This window comes from Hyalella azteca, unplaced genomic scaffold, assembly GCF_000764305.2.
Source record: "Hyalella azteca isolate HAZT.00-mixed unplaced genomic scaffold, Hazt_2.0.2 contig4178, whole genome shotgun sequence".
NCBI classification, from domain to species: domain Eukaryota; kingdom Metazoa; phylum Arthropoda; class Malacostraca; order Amphipoda; family Hyalellidae; genus Hyalella; species Hyalella azteca.
In genome coordinates, this window is record NW_025934403.1 from 38,002 (window position 1) to 56,125 (window position 18,124).

General features: G+C 41.2%; 1 protein-coding gene across 3 annotated transcripts in view; it reads left to right on the forward strand.

Moving 5' to 3' along the window:
* The window catches only part of LOC108677987 (multiple C2 and transmembrane domain-containing protein), a 33,116-nt gene extending 17,239 nt beyond the window's left edge, over positions 1 to 15,877 (forward strand). The window contains exons 1-14 of one of the 3 annotated variants that reach the window (XM_047879909.1): positions 39 to 1,738; positions 3,626 to 3,777; positions 4,618 to 4,776; positions 5,025 to 5,211; positions 6,016 to 6,212; positions 6,569 to 6,694; positions 7,245 to 7,332; positions 7,892 to 8,037; positions 8,842 to 8,971; positions 10,374 to 10,466; positions 11,062 to 11,073; positions 12,530 to 12,636; positions 13,552 to 13,759; positions 14,900 to 15,877. In XM_047879909.1, coding sequence (XP_047735865.1) covers positions 269 to 1,738; positions 3,626 to 3,777; positions 4,618 to 4,776; positions 5,025 to 5,211; positions 6,016 to 6,212; positions 6,569 to 6,694; positions 7,245 to 7,332; positions 7,892 to 8,037; positions 8,842 to 8,971; positions 10,374 to 10,466; positions 11,062 to 11,073; positions 12,530 to 12,636; positions 13,552 to 13,759; positions 14,900 to 14,980 — 3,156 coding nt within the window. In that variant the 5' untranslated portion in view covers positions 39 to 268 and the 3' untranslated portion in view covers positions 14,981 to 15,877. Of the gene's footprint in view, positions 1 to 38; positions 1,739 to 3,625; positions 3,778 to 4,617; positions 4,777 to 5,024; positions 5,212 to 6,015; positions 6,213 to 6,568; positions 6,695 to 7,244; positions 7,333 to 7,891; positions 8,038 to 8,841; positions 8,972 to 10,373; positions 10,467 to 11,061; positions 11,074 to 12,529; positions 12,637 to 13,551; positions 13,760 to 14,899 lie in introns of those variants that run through there. The other 2 variants (XM_047879911.1, XM_047879910.1) reach the window with 2 other exon arrangements.
* The last annotated feature ends 2,247 nt before the right edge of the window (positions 15,878 to 18,124 follow it).

Consider the following 18,124-nt stretch of genomic DNA (forward strand, 5'->3'; position numbering starts at 1 on the left):
TGCTATCAAAAACGATAATTCATCGGGAACCAAGACAATGTCACTTTTCGAGAAAAGTTTTCGGTCAAATTTCCCTGAGAAAAATCCTCAGTTGACGGCAGAAAATTGTAAATTTTCCTCCGATGGTCCCCAGAGCCTGGGTAGCGTTCATCGTGACGGCAAGCCCTCTGGTATCTCATCATCTGCCAGCCTACGGCCCACATTTTCCGTTATACGGAAAGTGTCAGTGACATCAAACGAGGGAGATGAGATCTTGGTGTCGAGTAGCATGGAGTCCCCTATGGCCTCAGCCTGCGCCTCGTCTTTAGAATCTTGTTTTTTCCAGCCTGGTTCTAGTCCTTGGATCTCTTATCGTCAAAAGAGGAACATCCTGGCAGATGAAGGGTTTAAAGGCAGCACCCAAAGCCTGGAAGAATACTCGGTAAACCAAAGCTTTAGTTCGTTTGCCAGTTCGAAATCGCAACTCAATCGGCAGATTGCTCTTTCCAACGATAATTCGCTTGAATCACATGAAGGCGTTCCAGGAACTTGGAATAAAAATAATCGTGAAGCCGAAACCTTCAGTCGGAATTTTTCTGAATCTTCGTCCCATCGTAAGCGATCATCTGACGGTGAAATGCCCAGGTTTTTAATTGAGCCGAGCGTGAATGAAGATGATCTTCGATGTCATGGATCGTGGGACCAATCTCTGAATAATGAAAAACGATCTGGGAGTGAGCGAAACTTGACTAACTCGCTCTCTCTGCCTGTGGACGCGCTCAGTTTCTCTGTGAGAGAAAGGAGGTTCAGTGATAACGATACTGAGTATGTAAGGTCCGAAAGCGAATTGAAAAAGAAGCAATCTTCTCTCATGGACCTATCTAACAAATTAAAAAACCTAACTCTAAGTTTCCGTAAGACCGAACCCGCCTGCAAATCGATCGGTAAGTCGGCATCAGCTCACGATCTCGATCGACTTCGCCAGAACAGCCATGAGTCCTGGACTGACCAGAGGGAGAGCGACGGTAGTGAAGGCAAATCATCTGCGCTGGTCAAACACAAAATCTCACTCATGAAAAATACACGACCCTCTAATTTCACTCCCTCAAGGCCAGCTCGGTGCAAGACTCTTCCAGCTTCCAAGGCCGGCCAAAAGAAGCTCCCATTGAGTTCTGGCAATCCTCCAGAAAACCAAAGACGTTCATCGATTACGATTGATCCTTCTTCAAAAACAGCATCGTCCGATTTTTCGACTGACAGCGAAACCTTCTACGCCAGAAGACATGAGCACCCAGACACCACATCGCTCGCGAGCTTCATATCTGTGGACCAAAAACCGAAATCACGATCCTTCTTGGCCACAAAGACGTCGAAAAATCGCAGCCACAGCTATGACGTCACAAACGAAAGCAGATCGCGCAGCAATAGCTTCGCCGCAAGCCCTGACCTAAGTGGGCTAGGCAGCGTTGGCTTGGCTGCGGTCGCTGCTGGTGCTGCTGCTAGTGCCTTAGCTTGCAACAACAACAGCAGCATCGACCTCGAGGAGTCCAATAACAACAACAGCAACGAGAGCAGCACGGTCGAAGACTCAGGGATCGTTCCCTTGGCCACCAAGCGCTCGCGGTTAATAGGAAGTTTTTTCAAGAGAGATCCTCCTGCACCGGCAAACTCCCAGGCGTTGGTCGTCGCTGCTAAAGACAACACTTCGCTGGCGTCGCTTGGCAGCTTTAGGAGACGAAAGCCTTTCACCATCAGTAAAGTGAGTGACGCGGGGAAAACCACAGCTCGGCAGCTGAGGACATTTGTTGTAGAATCTTAATGGTTTTGTATTAATATTTCTGTCTCCAAGGCGATGAATGTATTTATTATTGAATTTATCTCTCAATTTCTGACGCCAATGCACAAATCGCTTCAAAAAAGTAATTTGTTCATGTAAAACGATGGCCATATGAAACTTTTTAGTGCGTGTGGAATCTATACTTCTCCTGTTTCAGATGCCGATCGACTAGCATAAGGCAACCAGTATCTCATGTGTGTATCTCATTAGTATGAATAGTATAGTAGAATCGTATAGTAGAATAGTAGAATCTCATTAGTATGAATACATCAATAAATATTAGATAATAAATTAATAGAAATAAGTTGATAACAAGAACGGGAGTGAGAAAATTAGAATTTGGCTTATCAGCATAATTGATATTTAAATCGTTTGTTGGTCTAAAATATTCTCAAGTTCACGGTCGCTTCTCTCAAAATTTTCTACTTTTGTTATTTTCCTCAACTGGCCATAAGAATTTAATATCGCTAGCACGACCATTAATTCAGTTTTTTAAATTAGTGATTCATTCCGCGGATACAGCTTTTTGATTTTCATAGATATTACTGATTTACTGTGGAAATATACGTTGAGCTTTTCTTATTTTTGCAAAACTTTATTTTTAATTTTTTCATGCAAGAATGTATATACAGGAAGTATCATTATAGAGGGAAGTTTCAACTATCTGCCTTGGCGTGCACAGGCTTATACTTGAATGTTCGGTCTTTATTCCGTATACTGTTTACTAAAAATTTAGCTGTGTTTTCCATCATATTTAGTTTTAATTTTAAACATCTATTCTTCTAAACTGATTCTTAAAATGTATAATACATGATAGGTACTTGTCTAGAATGGATAATTAATTTACGTAACAAGTGAAATCATAAATTCACTAATCTCTGTTGTTCTTAGTAAATAATCAGTCTGGAAATAATGTATTGTAAATACAAATCAGATTGTACAGGCACTATAAAGGTAAAGTGTCAAATGCTCTCAACTTATAATTTGTAAGCTTGTATATACAGTATAATTACCTGTTATAATGCCTTGTATATTGTGTGGGCGTTCATATATGAGAGTTTATATTGTTAATTTGTCATAGTATCGTCACACGCGAGACTGGGGATAGACCTGAGGATGTAAACCCCGAGCTATGGAAGCAAACATATTGCCTGTACAAATTTGTTTGAGTTGTTTGGTAGCCGCATTGAAAACACGGTTTAATATAATTGTTACGTATTCTTGAATAATATTTTTGGTAATGTGTGGTTTTCGATGATTATTCGAAATAATTTCTTTTTTAAGCCGTCACGATAGGCAAGAGCTTGCATTCTCCGGGTTTAGATAAAGATTGGGCAAATTAAGTTACTGTATAACAACGCACTTTTCAATGATAATCACAGAACAAATACTGGTTCAAGTTAATTTTTTGCCAACTATCAGCCAATGGTTAACTTGAGTTGAAACTTGAGTACGCGATAACAGGGACGTGTTTGTAGGCTCTTATCCAGAGATACATCACAATCAACAGAAAACATAAATCAACACTACGGCAGTTCTAAGAGCCCTCACTAAGTGCCCTCACTAAGAACCTGTTGCTCTCAGTACCTGCAGCGCGGCAGTTCTAAGTGTCCTCACTAAGAACCTGTTGCTCTCAGTACCTACAGCGCGGCAGTTCTAAGAGCCCTCACTAAGTACCCTCACTAAGAACCTGTTGCTCTCAGTACCTGCAGCGCGGCAGTTCTAAGAGCCCTCACTAAGAACCTGTTGCTCTCAGTACCTGCAGCGCGGCAGTTCTAAGTACGCTCACTAAGAACCTGTTGCTCTCAGTACCTACAGCGCGGCAGTTCTAAGCTGGCAGAGCAGCAGCGGCGGCTCAAGAACCAGCTGTGGAGCGCCGTGGTGAACATCATCCTGGTGGAGGGCCGCGACCTGCTGCCCATGGACCCTGATGGCTTCTCCGACCCCTATGCCAAGTTCAGGTGGGTTCAACTCAAACTTAAGGTATGGGGTAACAAATTCAGGTAAATCAACTTGAACTTGAAATGACTTGAACTTGGAATATGAGGTACCGATTTTGTATTTCGGCTGGAACTTGGGTTAAAAAGTGGCTGGCAATTTCGACTAGTCTCAACTTGTGATAAAGTGTAGCGCTTTCATTTATTTATTCTCTAACTTGGAAAATGAGATGGTAACTTTCACTGAGCTCAACCTGAGATAAAGGCAGACAATTAAAAGTTATCTCAACTTAAAACTAGGAATAATTGTGGAACTTTCATCGAAGTCGAAACTTTATCGTTAGATCAAATCTGGTTTCTAGTTGACTCTACGGAAGTTTGGGCTGAAGTGCGTGAACTTCAAGTTGGTTTAAGCTAAACTTTTAGGGAAGCCTGGTAATCTTGAGTACATTTAACAAGAACTTAGGTACAGCGTGGGATTTTTCAAGCTAGTTTAACTGGAACTGCCAACCCAGACCTATCTTTGACCTGAACCCCATCTTCAAACAGACCCCATCTTCGACCCAGAAGCTGACCCAACATCTATGTTCAACCCAGACGCTAAATTTTTAACTATTTCTGACCCAGACGCTACCTCAGACCCCATTTACGACCCAGACTTGAACCAGACCCCATTTTCGACCCAACAGCGCCCTGACATAGGGCCAACGGACGACTCCATGCATGTTGGACGCTGAGGTCATGGCACTTCAACTAAAACTAGAGCTAAATTATTCTAGGAATTTGAGACCTTAATGTCAATTTAAAGTTTGTTAAACTTGAAATTGACAGAAATGAATGACATAACATTTTTTTCGACCACAGACTCGGCAATGAAAAGTTCAAGAGCAAGGCGGACGCCCGCACCCTCAACCCAAAGTGGCTGGAGCAGTTCGACTTCCACCTCTACGACGACCAGACACACATCCTCGAGGTCACCGTCTGGGACAAGGATGCCCGGTCCAAGGATGACTTCATGGGCAAGTGGGTACTGGGTACGCTGAGGGGGCCCATTTGAAAAAAATCAATGGATCATATTGTACAAATAGTGATACCCTTTGTGCAAGTAGCACTGATACGTCCTTGTGCATATAGCACCGATACGCCTGGCAAAACTGGGCCAGGATGGCCTACACAAGGGCAAGAAGTGCATCGCTATTTGGACAAAGTCTCTCAATTGTTACGAGTGTTATTCAGCTTAAACTATGAGTGATCCCTACCCTCGCCGTCAGATCCATCCTGGACCTGAATGAGTTTGAGCGCGAGAAGACCCACGACATCTGGACGGATCTGCTGGACGGCGCTGGGAAAGTTCATCTTTTGCTCACCATCTCCGGCCTCACCACCGACAACTGCGCCTCTGACATCGCCATGCACAGGGACAACCCCGACGATATCAGAGAGATCCTGGACAGATACGTGAGTCAGAGATACGCGAGTATTATTAATGATTTAGACGCAACGCAGATACGTGAGTATTGATGCAGCGGAGATACGTGTGTCACTGATACGTGGTTATCATGCTTAGAGACGCACGAGAGATGCGCGAGTCTCATGCCAAGTGAGACGTAGCTCACTTAGTATAGTAGTATAGTATAGTATCTTCGGCATTAAGGAGTAGGCCTGGATAGGCCTGTCGCCGATTCTTGTGCTTTTCTTGACTAGACTGGCCTTTTGATCAGATCTTTTCAACGGACGGTAGATTTAAAATCGATTCTAGATATCAGTTGTTCCGTAGGGTACGAGGCATTTTAAACGTTTCCAAACTCTATGTTCGGGCGCACGACAGAGGTGAACAACAGCTTCATCATTTCTATATCTAGGTACTCGTAGGAGCGTCTGATCAGCCCATGCAGTCTATTGGATGTATTAACTTACGCGACTCTATGCGTGGATATCGAAATTATATGTCAGTTGCTTGATGAAAATCGTCTGTATTATTTTAGGTGATGGAACATATTATGCGTGATGTATTATTTAAAATTATCAAGAGGTGGAAGTAAAATTAGTCATTTATCATTGTTAACATGATTAATAACTCCTACTGAAGGTTTGCTGCGTTGAAATAAGTTGCTTACGTCTGCAGATAAGTTACCTCGTGCCTACTGTGTCCTGCAGAAATGGAATTTCCTCATACCCTTTGCGTCTTGCAGAAGTGGTCTTTCCTCTTACCCTCTGTGCCCTGCAGAAGTGGTCTTTCCTCTTACCCTCTGTGCCCTGCAGAAATGGTCGAGGTCTCTGCAGAACCTGAAGGATGTTGGTCACCTGACGGTGAAGATCTACAGAGCGCAGGGCCTCGCGTCTGCAGACATCGGGGGCAAGAGCGACCCCTTCTGCGTGGTGGAGCTCATCAACGACAGGGTCCAGACCCACACCGAGTACAAGACCCTAACCCCAACATGGAACAAGGTCTTCGTCATGTGAGTTGACAGGGGTCTGAACCCCTTGCTGGGGTCCAGACCCACACCGAGTACAAGACCCTGACCCCAACATTGCGCCTCCACACTCAGACTAGTGAAAGGCTTATAATGTCCAAATAAAGACAAACTTCCACATTGTAACACTGACACGTCCTTTAGCCGAGCAAACAAGGTCTGTATGGCGGCCTCCACAAAGACAAAAATTGCAGTTGGACGAAATCTTTTCATTTGAACAAAATCTTTTCATTAGGACAAAATCTTTTCATTTGGACAAAATCTTTTTATTTGGACAAAATTTTTTGATTAGGACAAAGTCTTTTCATTAAGACAAAATCTTTGCATTTCTCCGAGTGCAGGAACGTGCGCGACATCCACAGCGTGCTGGAGGTGACGGTGTACGACGAGGACCGCGACCACAAAGTTGAGTTCCTGGGCAAGGTGATGGTACCGCTGCTGCGCATCCACAACGGCGAGAAGAAGTGGTGCGTGGTCCTAGTACAGGCATACTGTGACTACAGGCATACTGTGACCCCAGGCATACTGTGACTACAGGCATACTGTGACTACAGGCATACTGTGACCCACTACAGGCATATCTCCCTCAGCATATTCTCACTCCTGTTGTTCTCTCTTAAATTATTTTATTCCACACGCCGCTGAGATATTGTTTAGTCTTAAATTATATTTCCTTGAAAGTTAATGTGTGATTTTTGAGCGCCCAACAATCTACTTGAACTATTGAAGCAAGCATACGCAATATCTACCGTGTCGGTATATTACCGGGACATAAAATAACATAACATAACATTGCAATGTCGGCGCTGAAGTGTAGGCCTGATGTGGCCTGTCGCCTATTCTTTTACTTATTGTGCCTTGTTCACAGAAGATCTAAAATCGTGTCAATTGACCGGTTCTTTTAATTTTAAAATGGGGATTTATGAGGCGTTGCAAAATGGGGAAAAGGGAGGGGAATAGAAAATAGGATGATAATTTGAGAATAAACCAGGTCTTAATAACCCTCCCCCCTCTCAGGTACGCCCTTAAGGACAAGAAAATGAGGGCGCGCGCTAAGGGCCACTACCCTGAGATCCTGATGGAACTGTCGGTGCACTGGAACCTGGTGGGCTCATGAACCCTTAACTGCCTTACACCCTGAAATTATTCGTTGTACATTAGCTTTTTATTACAGTTTTTACTCAGTTTCCTGATTTCTTTCCGAAAAATACAATTTTTTTTGGAATTGTGCGTCCATTAGGATATTACAATCCAATGTTTTTCATATTACACAATATTTCCTTATCGGATACATCACCAATAATTAATGTTTTGTATAGATAGCTGCAGGTCAGTCACATTTTCCGTTTTTACGGGTTTCTTATTTGTCTGTTTCATATAATTTCTTTATCTTTTTCATCTCGTTTTCCCCATTTCCCACTGTTATTCAATTACCATCTCTATTTGCTCTCTTCCTTATCTTTTCCTCATGTACTCTTCACTTTTTTTCATCACATCATTCAATCACAAAATTTACTGGGTAACATTGTCCAAATAGTGATAAACATTCCGTACGTATCACTCGTAATCGAGATCTGCCTTGGCAAAGTGGGTGAAGAAGACCCGACCCAAGCAAAAACTGCGTGGCTATTTGGACAAACTCTGATGTATTTCTGTGCGTGCAGTTGCGGGCGGCGGTGCGCACGTTCACGCCGCGGGACTACAAGTACATGCAGAAGGACCTCAAGTTCAACCGCCAGATCTTCATCCGCAACGTCAACAGACTCAAGGGCACCATCAACCAGATGGTCGAGGGAGGAGTCATCATCAAGTGGGTCGTGGGGACACACTCTGGGTCCTTTGGAGGGGGTAGTGCAGAATTCATCAGTAATAGTTGTACTGGAGACCTGCTTGAACATTTGAAAAATAAGAGTGGGGTCCCACCCTGGGTCCTTTGGAGGGGAAAGCGTAGAAGTGGGGTCCTACTCTGGGTTCTATGGAGGGGGAAGTGTAAAGTGGAAGGGTCTCACTCTGGGTCCTGTGCAGGGAAGTGTGGAAGTGTTGGGTCCCACTCAGGGTCCTTGGAGGGGAAGGGGACATTACGATTGCGTACCACCCTGGACATTGGGGGAACTGTGGGGGCGGTGGAATCCCACTTTGGGGATCTAGTTTGTAGGGGATGAAGTGTGGGTGTGGTGGGAATGAATTTGATCACTTTGGGCGTCTGGGGAAGTGGGAGAAGCTTGTGGTGCTTGGGCTTAGTTCTTATACCAACTAGAGGCTTGAGCAGTGAACGTCTAATCTTTTAATTTGCATATCCCAGAGCTTGAGTTACCCAAATCTAACAGTTAAAACAATACGAAAATTTACAGTTCAAAAATTAAATTTTACTTTCAAACTGTGGATTTGTTCTCGCAAAATTAAGTCGATTACCAGCGAACGTTGATCTGTGAGTTCAAGCGATTTGGTACTCTGTTCGTATATAATTTGCATTTGCTCACTCCTATATCACGTATTCCTAAACGCTTGCCAGTCTGATCGGCCATATGTGTCTTATGTTAAGTCAATGTTTTACTAATTTATTATTTTCGACTGCTGTTTAAGTCTTGACTAATGTCCCCCGCGTGTGTTGCAGTCAGATCTTCACGTGGCAGAACCCCCTGCAGAGTAGCATGGCGTTCGTAGGCTTCCTGCTGGGCGTGTACTTCTTCGAGATGTACATGATACCTCTGGCCCTGCTCGGCATCTTCTTCAAGAACTATGTCGTGCGTAGTGATGTGTGATGTGGTGACGTGTGATGAGTGACGTGTGACGTAATAACTCGGGGTTATAACATAACAAGAACGTCGTGCAGACAAGCATGCCATGTACACTCAGAGATATAACTGAGACTATGTCAATAGCGATGCACTTTTGTCTTTGTGCGGGTCACTCTGACCAGGTTTGACCCGGCAAAACGGCCGGGTCAAAATCAGTGATACGTCTGCTTTCAGTGCTTTACGTCTGCACTCGCTGTGGGTAAAAAAATGTGTCACCATTTGAACAATATAAAACATAAAATTTTTTAGTGTAGTAACACGAGTGGCGCTGTATTGTCTAGACTATATAGACTATAGTCTATGTAGTCTCGATTATATAGACTATAGTCTATTTAGTCTAGAACAGTGGTTCCCAAGCTTTTTCCGGCTGGCGCCCCCTTTAGCTTCCCAGTGAATTTCTAGCGCCCCTCAACCCGACAGACACATATAAAAACAAACGACTCTTTCTTGACATTTAGTATGTTGCTATTTTAAAAGAGAAAGGTTAAACACAAATGTGTATTTCACAAATAGAACCACATTTCGTAAATCAATATATATTTTTACAGATTTAACTGTTTCAGAACTCAAAATTCAAGATGGCTCGGAATAATTTACGGCCAGACTCGTGATCGGTCTCACGGCCAATCTCCAAATTCAGTGACCAAGGAATATCTCCCAAACTAATGAACGCAGCCCAATGAAACATAGAAAATGTATTCATTAGGACCTAACGGTGATGTTTAGCTCGAGAAAAATTTTTTAATTTCACCTTCATTCGGGAGTTATAGGGCGATGCAGGCCGAAATTCACAGTGATAAAAGAATTTCTTCCTAACTACTCAACAGATTTGAACGAAATTTTGAATATAAATTCCTAACTATCAAATGGTGATTTTTAGATTCTCAAATTTTATTCGAGTCGGAGCCATATTCTACACGTGTTGTATACAAATCTTCAAACAAACGAACGAACTTCTGACTTCGACTTCGCGGACTACCGCCCCCTACTGCCCCTTTCTTCATCACCGCCCCCCCCAGATCTTTCCACTGCCTACGGGAGGCGATAGCGCCCACTTTGGGAATCACTGGTCTAGAACAAGTTTTATTCCCTTATGTTCAGAATATCCTTAATTCTGAAATGCAGAATGGTGACAATGATAGGTGTTGGACGAGGTAATGATTCAGAATATCATTAGTTATTAACTACAGAATGATGACGTGTGATGTGGTGACGTGTGATGTATGGTGACGAGAAATTACTCCTACATTTGGACGAGGTAATGATACAGAATATCATTAGTTCTGAACCACAGAATGATGACAATGACATGTGCTCGACGAGGTAATGATCCTTCATGACCCCCCAGGTGATCTCGCTGGTGGGGAGCCTCATGCACAAGGACGATGAGCTCGAGACGAGCAGCGACATCGAGGACGACGATGACGACGAGAAGGATAAGGTCAGTGGCCAGCCTTCGTCATTTATTTATATAGAAATATAAATGTAAATAGGATATGTAGAAGACCAGTGTCATTTATATATCTTTTTTATCTTTTTATATCATGTAGAACGGTCTTTATACGTTATTTTATTAATAAATTTCTTAAGTGTTATTGTTCACTTAATTGTCATATTATTTCATATATTTAATGTTCGATTTGTGAGTAGCAATACCATGTAAAGAAGCGTCCACTAGTTCTGTTTAGGAATAGAACTTGTATAGAAAACATTATTTCAATTTTATTTATGGAATAATGTATTCTTTCCGCCATTCAATGTGCATGCAACTATCGACCCTATTTTCCCCATCAGTTCATCCCTTTCCCCCATGCATGATTTTCTCCCACGTCCACCCAGATATCCTCCTAATTTTCATTCCCGATTAACTGCCAATTTCTCACCGAATTCCTTCCTGTTCTCTGTTTATTTCACGTCCCTTTAATCCCTCTCTAATCCCTCTTAATCCCTCCCCACCTCCTCTCGCCCGTGTGCCCAACTAACGTTATTTCGTCCTGCGTCGCGCCGCTGGTGCCACCCTGCTGCTGCCACAATAGATAACTAAAGAAGTAAGCGTGCGGTGCCATGAACGCTTTGTACAACACTGCTTAATGTGCCCTCTTGTCCAAGGGTCGTACTATTAAAACTCGATTAAGTACAAATGGCAGCCTCAGTAGATGTAGCAGCCTCAGTAGAAGTACCAGTCTGAGTACAAGTACCAGCCAGAGTACAAGTACCAGCCAGAGTACAAGTACCAGCCAGAGTACAAGTACCAGCCAGAGTACAAGTACCAGCCAGAGTACAAGTAACGGCCGAGGACTCCTAACGGTCGATTTCGCGTCTGTAATTGTTGGATTCAGCGTGGAAATTGATGAATTTAGCTGATGGAGTTGCAAACTCTTGAACATTTTTGATAGTACGGCCCCTGTCCCGTTCTGCCCTGTTCCTCTCACTTCGGTCCCCGGTTTTGATTTTAATCTCTTCTTACTTGCTGTTACATTTTTTCCATACCGAGATGGCCCACATCTCCTCCCAGGGCCTCTGGTTTCCAGTTCGTGTGATGTCTGTGTTCGTTACTTCGATAATATAAATTTGCTTGTGCAATTTCCTCAAAGTATTCCTTGCTTTGCCTAGCATCCTGTCTACCCCTATTGAGGATCATCGCAGTTTATGAATGCCACTGAATTTTATTATAACATAACATAACACAGCGATGTCAGCGCTGAATGTCGCCGATTCTTTTCCTTTTTGTACGTTGTTCACAGAAGATCTAAAATCGTGTCATTTGACCGGATCTTTTCATGACTGACGATATTATGGTTTTAAAACCATCAGAATTGTCTTTTTGATAATTTGATAATTATCAAAATTTGATAATTTGATAATTTTGATTTGATAATTTACCAGGAAATGTTTCTATTTTGATACCTGGCGTGGTTCTTCTCCCTGGACGCTATTTTGAAACTTTCTGGGTTTCTCGGTTTATTGAAAAATAATAATGAAAACTTTCTCGGTAATTACTATGTATATTACTTTTTTATAAGCTGTAACTATTTGACGGTGACTTGAAAACTACTTCTGAACAATACTATTTATTTGCCTGAAAACTGCTTACAATTTCCATGGTATTTCGGACTTTTTCTACGCTGAACTGGTATTTTTTATTGGATAACAGCCTACTTTTTTGGAATCCCTTTCCACTGCCATTTCGGATTTTATGAAGTTTTTTTTTACAACTAATACCTATTCTTTTTCAAGTTGAGCGTTAATTTATAATTTTTCAAAGACTTTCGAAGCCTTGATTGCACTTCATAATTAAATTCAGTTAAAAACGTAAATACCTTACGAAGATTTGCAAAATTTTTTTCTGAAAAATAAGCAAACTTTTCCAGTTAAAAATCAAGATTTCACGGATATTTCTAGGTATTCTAAATTAATTAGGACATCATTATGGAAAGTAATTATTATGAGAAAGTTAAATATTGTGAATAAAAATAATTATTATTTCTGTCTTTCGGAAAAAAGGAGGAGAAGAAGTCGCTGAAGGAGCGGCTCACAGCCATCCAGGAGGTGACCGCCACCGTCCAGAACGCCATCGGCTTCATCGCCTCCACGCAGGAGAGCATCAAGAAGTGAGTCAAGATGACGCGCTTGGTGAGAACTGACATAAAAAAGTGAGTCAAGATGACGCGCTTGGTGAGAACTGACATAAGAAATTAAGTCAAGATGACGCGCGTGGTGAGAACTGACATAAGAAAGTAAGTCAAGATGACGCGCGTGGTGAGAACTGCCATCAAAAAGTGAGTCAGCGCTGCGTTCTCCGGCCCGTTCATTTCAGTTATTATAAAGTATTACCCGAATTACTAATCTCTCATTTTTCCTCCAGTGATGTTGAGTCCAATACTCAAGAATGAGACTGGCGTGAAGATGGAGTTCATTTGGTCATTGATTTTCTCTGCTCCCGAAATACAATTTGGTCACCTATTAATAATAGCATGTTACTAAATGCTGGCTTTGTTTAATAGGTTCATCACGAAGCGTAGAATTAATCCAATTAGCCTTTAACGTTGTATAGTAGAGAAAAATATAAGAATCGGCGACAGGCTTATTTTTCAAAGCCAAAGATACTATTCTTTACTATACTACCTATATTACCACCAAGTCGCAGCACCATGATCCTTGCGTCCCATTTTTACAATATTTAGTGATATTTAAGTCATCATTTATTCCTTGCATCATTCATAGACTACTTACATATCATTCATAAACTACCTCGCATCATTCATAGCCTACCTCGCATCATTCATAGCCTACCTCGCATCATTCATAGACTACCTTGCATCATTCATAGCCTACCTTGCATCATTCATAGCCTACCTTGCATCATTCATAGACTACCTTGCATCATTCATAGCCTACCTTGCATCATTCATAAACTATCATGCATCATTCATAGACTACCTAAAATCATTCATAAACTATCATGATATTATATTCATACTTCACCAAACTGACATCATGTGAACTTCATTTCTCGTTCACGGCAGCACGTTCAACTTCAGCGTACCGCTGCTCTCGTGGATGATGGTGTTTGCGTTGATGTGCGTGGCGTTGGTGTTGTATTACGTGCCGTTGAGGGCGTTGGTGTTTGTCGTTGGAGTTAACAAGTTCCTCAAGAATCTCCTCAGACCCAACGCCATCAACAACAACGAACTTGTCGACTTCCTCTCCAGAGTGCCTGACGATGAGAACTTGGTAAGTATCTTGTTAATTTCTTTTATTTGAGTTGCATTTATACTATTTACTAATGAGAATAGCCTCTGAAATAGTTTGATTTGTAATATTTAGCGCTAAGCCGTCAAACTTTCGACCAGGTCATGCCAGTATCACTATCGGCTTTCGAAATCCTCTCGTATTCCTTTGTGCTTTTCTTAAGTTTTCGTTATTGAACTGAATATTTAAGAGTAAAACCAGACTGGTACTTGAAGGTGGCATATTTTTTACATTTATCTTAAACGAATTGACAAACTTTTTTACCTTAAATTATGACAATAACTTAATAGCATTCTTTCTTTTGGTTTGAATATTTATTTTTCATTGTAAAATTCGAGGTCTTTCAGTTCAATTAACGATAAGTCAGCGTAAATTGAATTTTGAATGCATACGTTTTAAGGACTAACAGCTAATGTACGTAACTTTGCTATTTCGGAAGTCTCGCAATAATCACTAACTTACAGTAATCATGCGCTGCATAATTAAAAACATAATTAAACAAATTTATAATATATAATATCTGTTGTTCAAGTTGAACGTTTGTTCTCAATAATTTCAATGGATCGACTTTTTAGAAAATAAAAATTCATTATATCAGTCCTGATCAGTTGCCAAATGAAAATCCAGTAGCTCCTTCAACATTTTATACCTAGCTAAATAATTATTTTCTTATTAGAATATTCTATAGGGTGTATTCATATCGAATAATAAAAATTCCTTGTAAATAGGCATCTAATCACAAAAAATAATCAGAATCCGCTGATGTGCATAAAATCGCTGAGCGGATTCTTGGAAAATGTCTCTTTTTTTCTGTTATTCTTCTACCTACTTGATTTAAATGTTGCGGATTATGAAGAAGATCCATGATACCAGGTGACTATATCTAAGTTTGCATATTTCAGATCAGTTCTCTCACTTGGACTTTTTTTACGTCATGTATATTCTTCCAGGCGAAGAAGTTACTCTAAAGGCAAATGACGTTGGAGCACTGTTTAATTAGCGTAAATTCAAGGTCTAAACGTTTAATGAAAGTAAATTAAACGCCAGATGGCTGGTAAATATCAATTTGGCGTAAATTTAAGGAAAAAATGTCTGGTAAACAGCAATTTTTTCTCGTTCCAGAGAGACTACCGCGAGATAAGACTGAGCCCGACCATGATGGAGGAGAGAAGAAGAGAGATGAGGAAGAGGAAGCACAACTGATGTAGGGGGCAGCGCCCCTCCAAGTGGTCCTGATGCACGAGTCTCTTCAGTAGCTCTGCACAAGAAACGTTATTCCTTGCACTGAAAAAAGACCAGTAACAGTTATGGCAGAAAATTTCAGTAAACTTTACTGGAAGTGCTTGTCTTCGACATGTTTTGGATGAAATGTTTTCCTGGAAATACGAACGGACATCGACCGGACTAGAATTCACTAGTATTTCTCTTTATGGTAAACCAAATTGATTTTTTTACAAGATTCCTATGCAGGGAGAAAGTGTATCGTGTGCACCGAAGCGCTCGAATTGGACCGAGGATTGCTGAAGTTCTTGATGCAAAAAATCTAGTAAACTTTGCTGCAAGTAGAAAGTTCTTGTGACGTTAGAACTAGATTTATAACGCGTTATTGTGCTTGTGTTGTGCTGAGTGAGAAGATACGCGCTGAGTGAGAAGATACGTGCTGAGTGAGAAGATACGTGCTGAGTGAGAAGATACGTGCTGAGTGAGAAGATACGTGCTGAGTGAGAAGATACGTGCTGAGTGAGAAGATACGTGCTGAGTGAGAAGATACGTGCTGAGTGAGAAGATACGTGCTGAGTGAGAAGATACGTGCTGAGTGAGAAGATACGTGCTGAGTGAGAAGATACGTGCTGAGTGAGAAGATACGTGCTGAGTGAGAAGATACGTGCTGAGTGAGAAGATACGTGCTGAGTGAGAAGATACGTGCTGAGTGAGAAGATACGTGCTGAGTGAGAAGATACGTGCTGAGTGAGAAGATACGTGCTGAGTGAGAAGATACGTGCTGAGTGAGAAGATACGTGCTNCAAGAAGCAGGAAGTGTCCACAAGAAGCAGGAAGTGTCCACAAGAAGCAGGAAGTGTCCACAAGAAGCAGGAAGTGTCCACAAGAAGCAGGAAGTAAGAGTAAGAGGAATGCACCAATACTAGACTTTAAGTGTTGTTTGATTTTCTATGCCATTGTTATACTGTTATGATAGTATTAATAGATTTACGATAGATAATTCAGATATCATCATTACTATTATTGATATTAGTCTTGTAGAGTAATTTTAAGTGCGAGTGTGTGTTTTTGATGTGTTTGAACAGGGTTTATTTTTACACCGCGCTAGTGAGAATATCTAGTCTATTTAGTTAGAGGAAATACAGGGCTTTGTGTCGTGAGTAATTCCATAGATGTTCACTTGGTTTATACTCAGAGAAATGGGTGAAACTTTGTCCTAATGGCGATGCTCTTTTTGCTCTTACGTGGGTCATCCTTACCCACTTTGGCCCAGCAAAAGGGCGACGTATTAGTGCTACGACCGCACTCTGCTCGTCTTGGTGGGTTGGAAAGTGTGTCAATATTTGAATAATTTAAACCCAGCATTTTCTATGAATGTGTGGTCCGCCGTTAGTTTTGTTCAGTGTTTTCTTCATGAACTTCCCCAATTCCTTTGTACAAAAACGAGTTGACAAAATAAACTGTACAATACCTACGCCAGGTAACCGAAACTGGAGCTGATCATCACATTTGGATGTTGCACTCAATGTTAAATCAATGTCAACTTTGATTTCTTGATTAATTAAATCTATGCTTTTAGTACTGCAAGACTCAGCGTGTGCGTGTCGCAATTTTTGGTCTGCAATGCAATAGATTCAATGCCATCATTTCCACCATTGGCGTCAAAATCAAGAAAAACGGCCACCATTTCCCTCGTATATACGAGTCCATTCCTCATAGTTTGTCCAGATCTGATCTCTGATTAAATCAGCCGCTGTTAATTCTGAATACTAACTCTATGAATCCTGCGTTCTTTGATGTACGCTTTCCCTACGTAGTTTTGTTTTAATTTCTCTGCTCTTCTTCATATTTGAAGGGATATTCTTTCTAGTCTAATGCGTGGACTCTATATTTTTTATGACGTCTCGGTATGCGTTGGAACAGGAAACGAACAACTCAATGTTATATCGGGGTCTGAGCTGTATATGGAGGCGTATCTTTTCTAGGTCTGAATTTCATATAGTGGCCATATCGGGGTCTGAGCTGCATGTATATGGTAGCTTGTCGGGGTCTGAATTTAATATAGTGACCATATCGGGGTCTGAATTATGCAATTCCACTTAGTGTCGACGGTTGTTCGTTCAGTGTTTGTCCGTCGGTGTCTTCCGTTCAAAGCTGCGTACAACGCTTTCCGTAATAGCCAAGATTTTATACCTGAATTTGTCTAAGATTATAACTAGTGTGAACATATGCGAAGAGATACATAGGTTGTCAATAACCTGCTGTACAATATTATATTGCGCTTGGTAAACAGTCCATTATAAATCTATTGTGGATTGTAGAGCAAAGTTAAGGTTTAGGATGAATGGTTATTAATCTAGCCACTTTTTTATCAACTGAGATTTGAAGTCCTTGCTAAGATGTTTTAAGCTGTTTGAATTTATATTTCGTGTAAATAATAATGATTATTGGTGAAGTCAACGCAATATCTGTGTGGACTGAACTGAGTTCAGAGGAAAGCCTTTCTTACCCAGACTTGCTGAATAATGAATTGGGCAAAAGTAATAATTTGTAAGAAATAATTGAATTGCGTCGAGTTTGATGAATGTTTTTCCATCACTGAATTGTCTTATCACTTTAAACGCGGTCACACTTTTCCCTTTCGTTGTCCACTTCAGTCCGTATTGCGCAGAATCCGCAACTTCTTGGGACGTCAGAAAATTTTGAAAGTAACATCACGGGCTATCAGTATCATCACTACACTTGCTATACGCGGGTATCGTCTGAACGTAAAGTTACTACCAATAGTCAGTCTCATTCTCATAACTCTAACATCTGCGCCAGTTATATCATCAGGTAAGTTCAAAAATTGTTTTATATTGGCCACGTCATGTCCATAAGCATTATTTGTTGCATTTCAGGTGGAGTTTGTACACATAGACGGTGATTGATGCTACTGTCGTACCTTCCAGTCAAGCATTTTGATAGATCCATTTAAGCAGCTAATATAATAACAGGTTCTTGGAGCGAGCGTTGAAATTGTAATTATTAAACGAGAAAACAATTTTGTAAGATTTGCATTTAAGTTCGCGTGTTCCAGGATGCACTGCCTGCCTTGAGTTCCGCAGCTTGCGATTGCATATCATT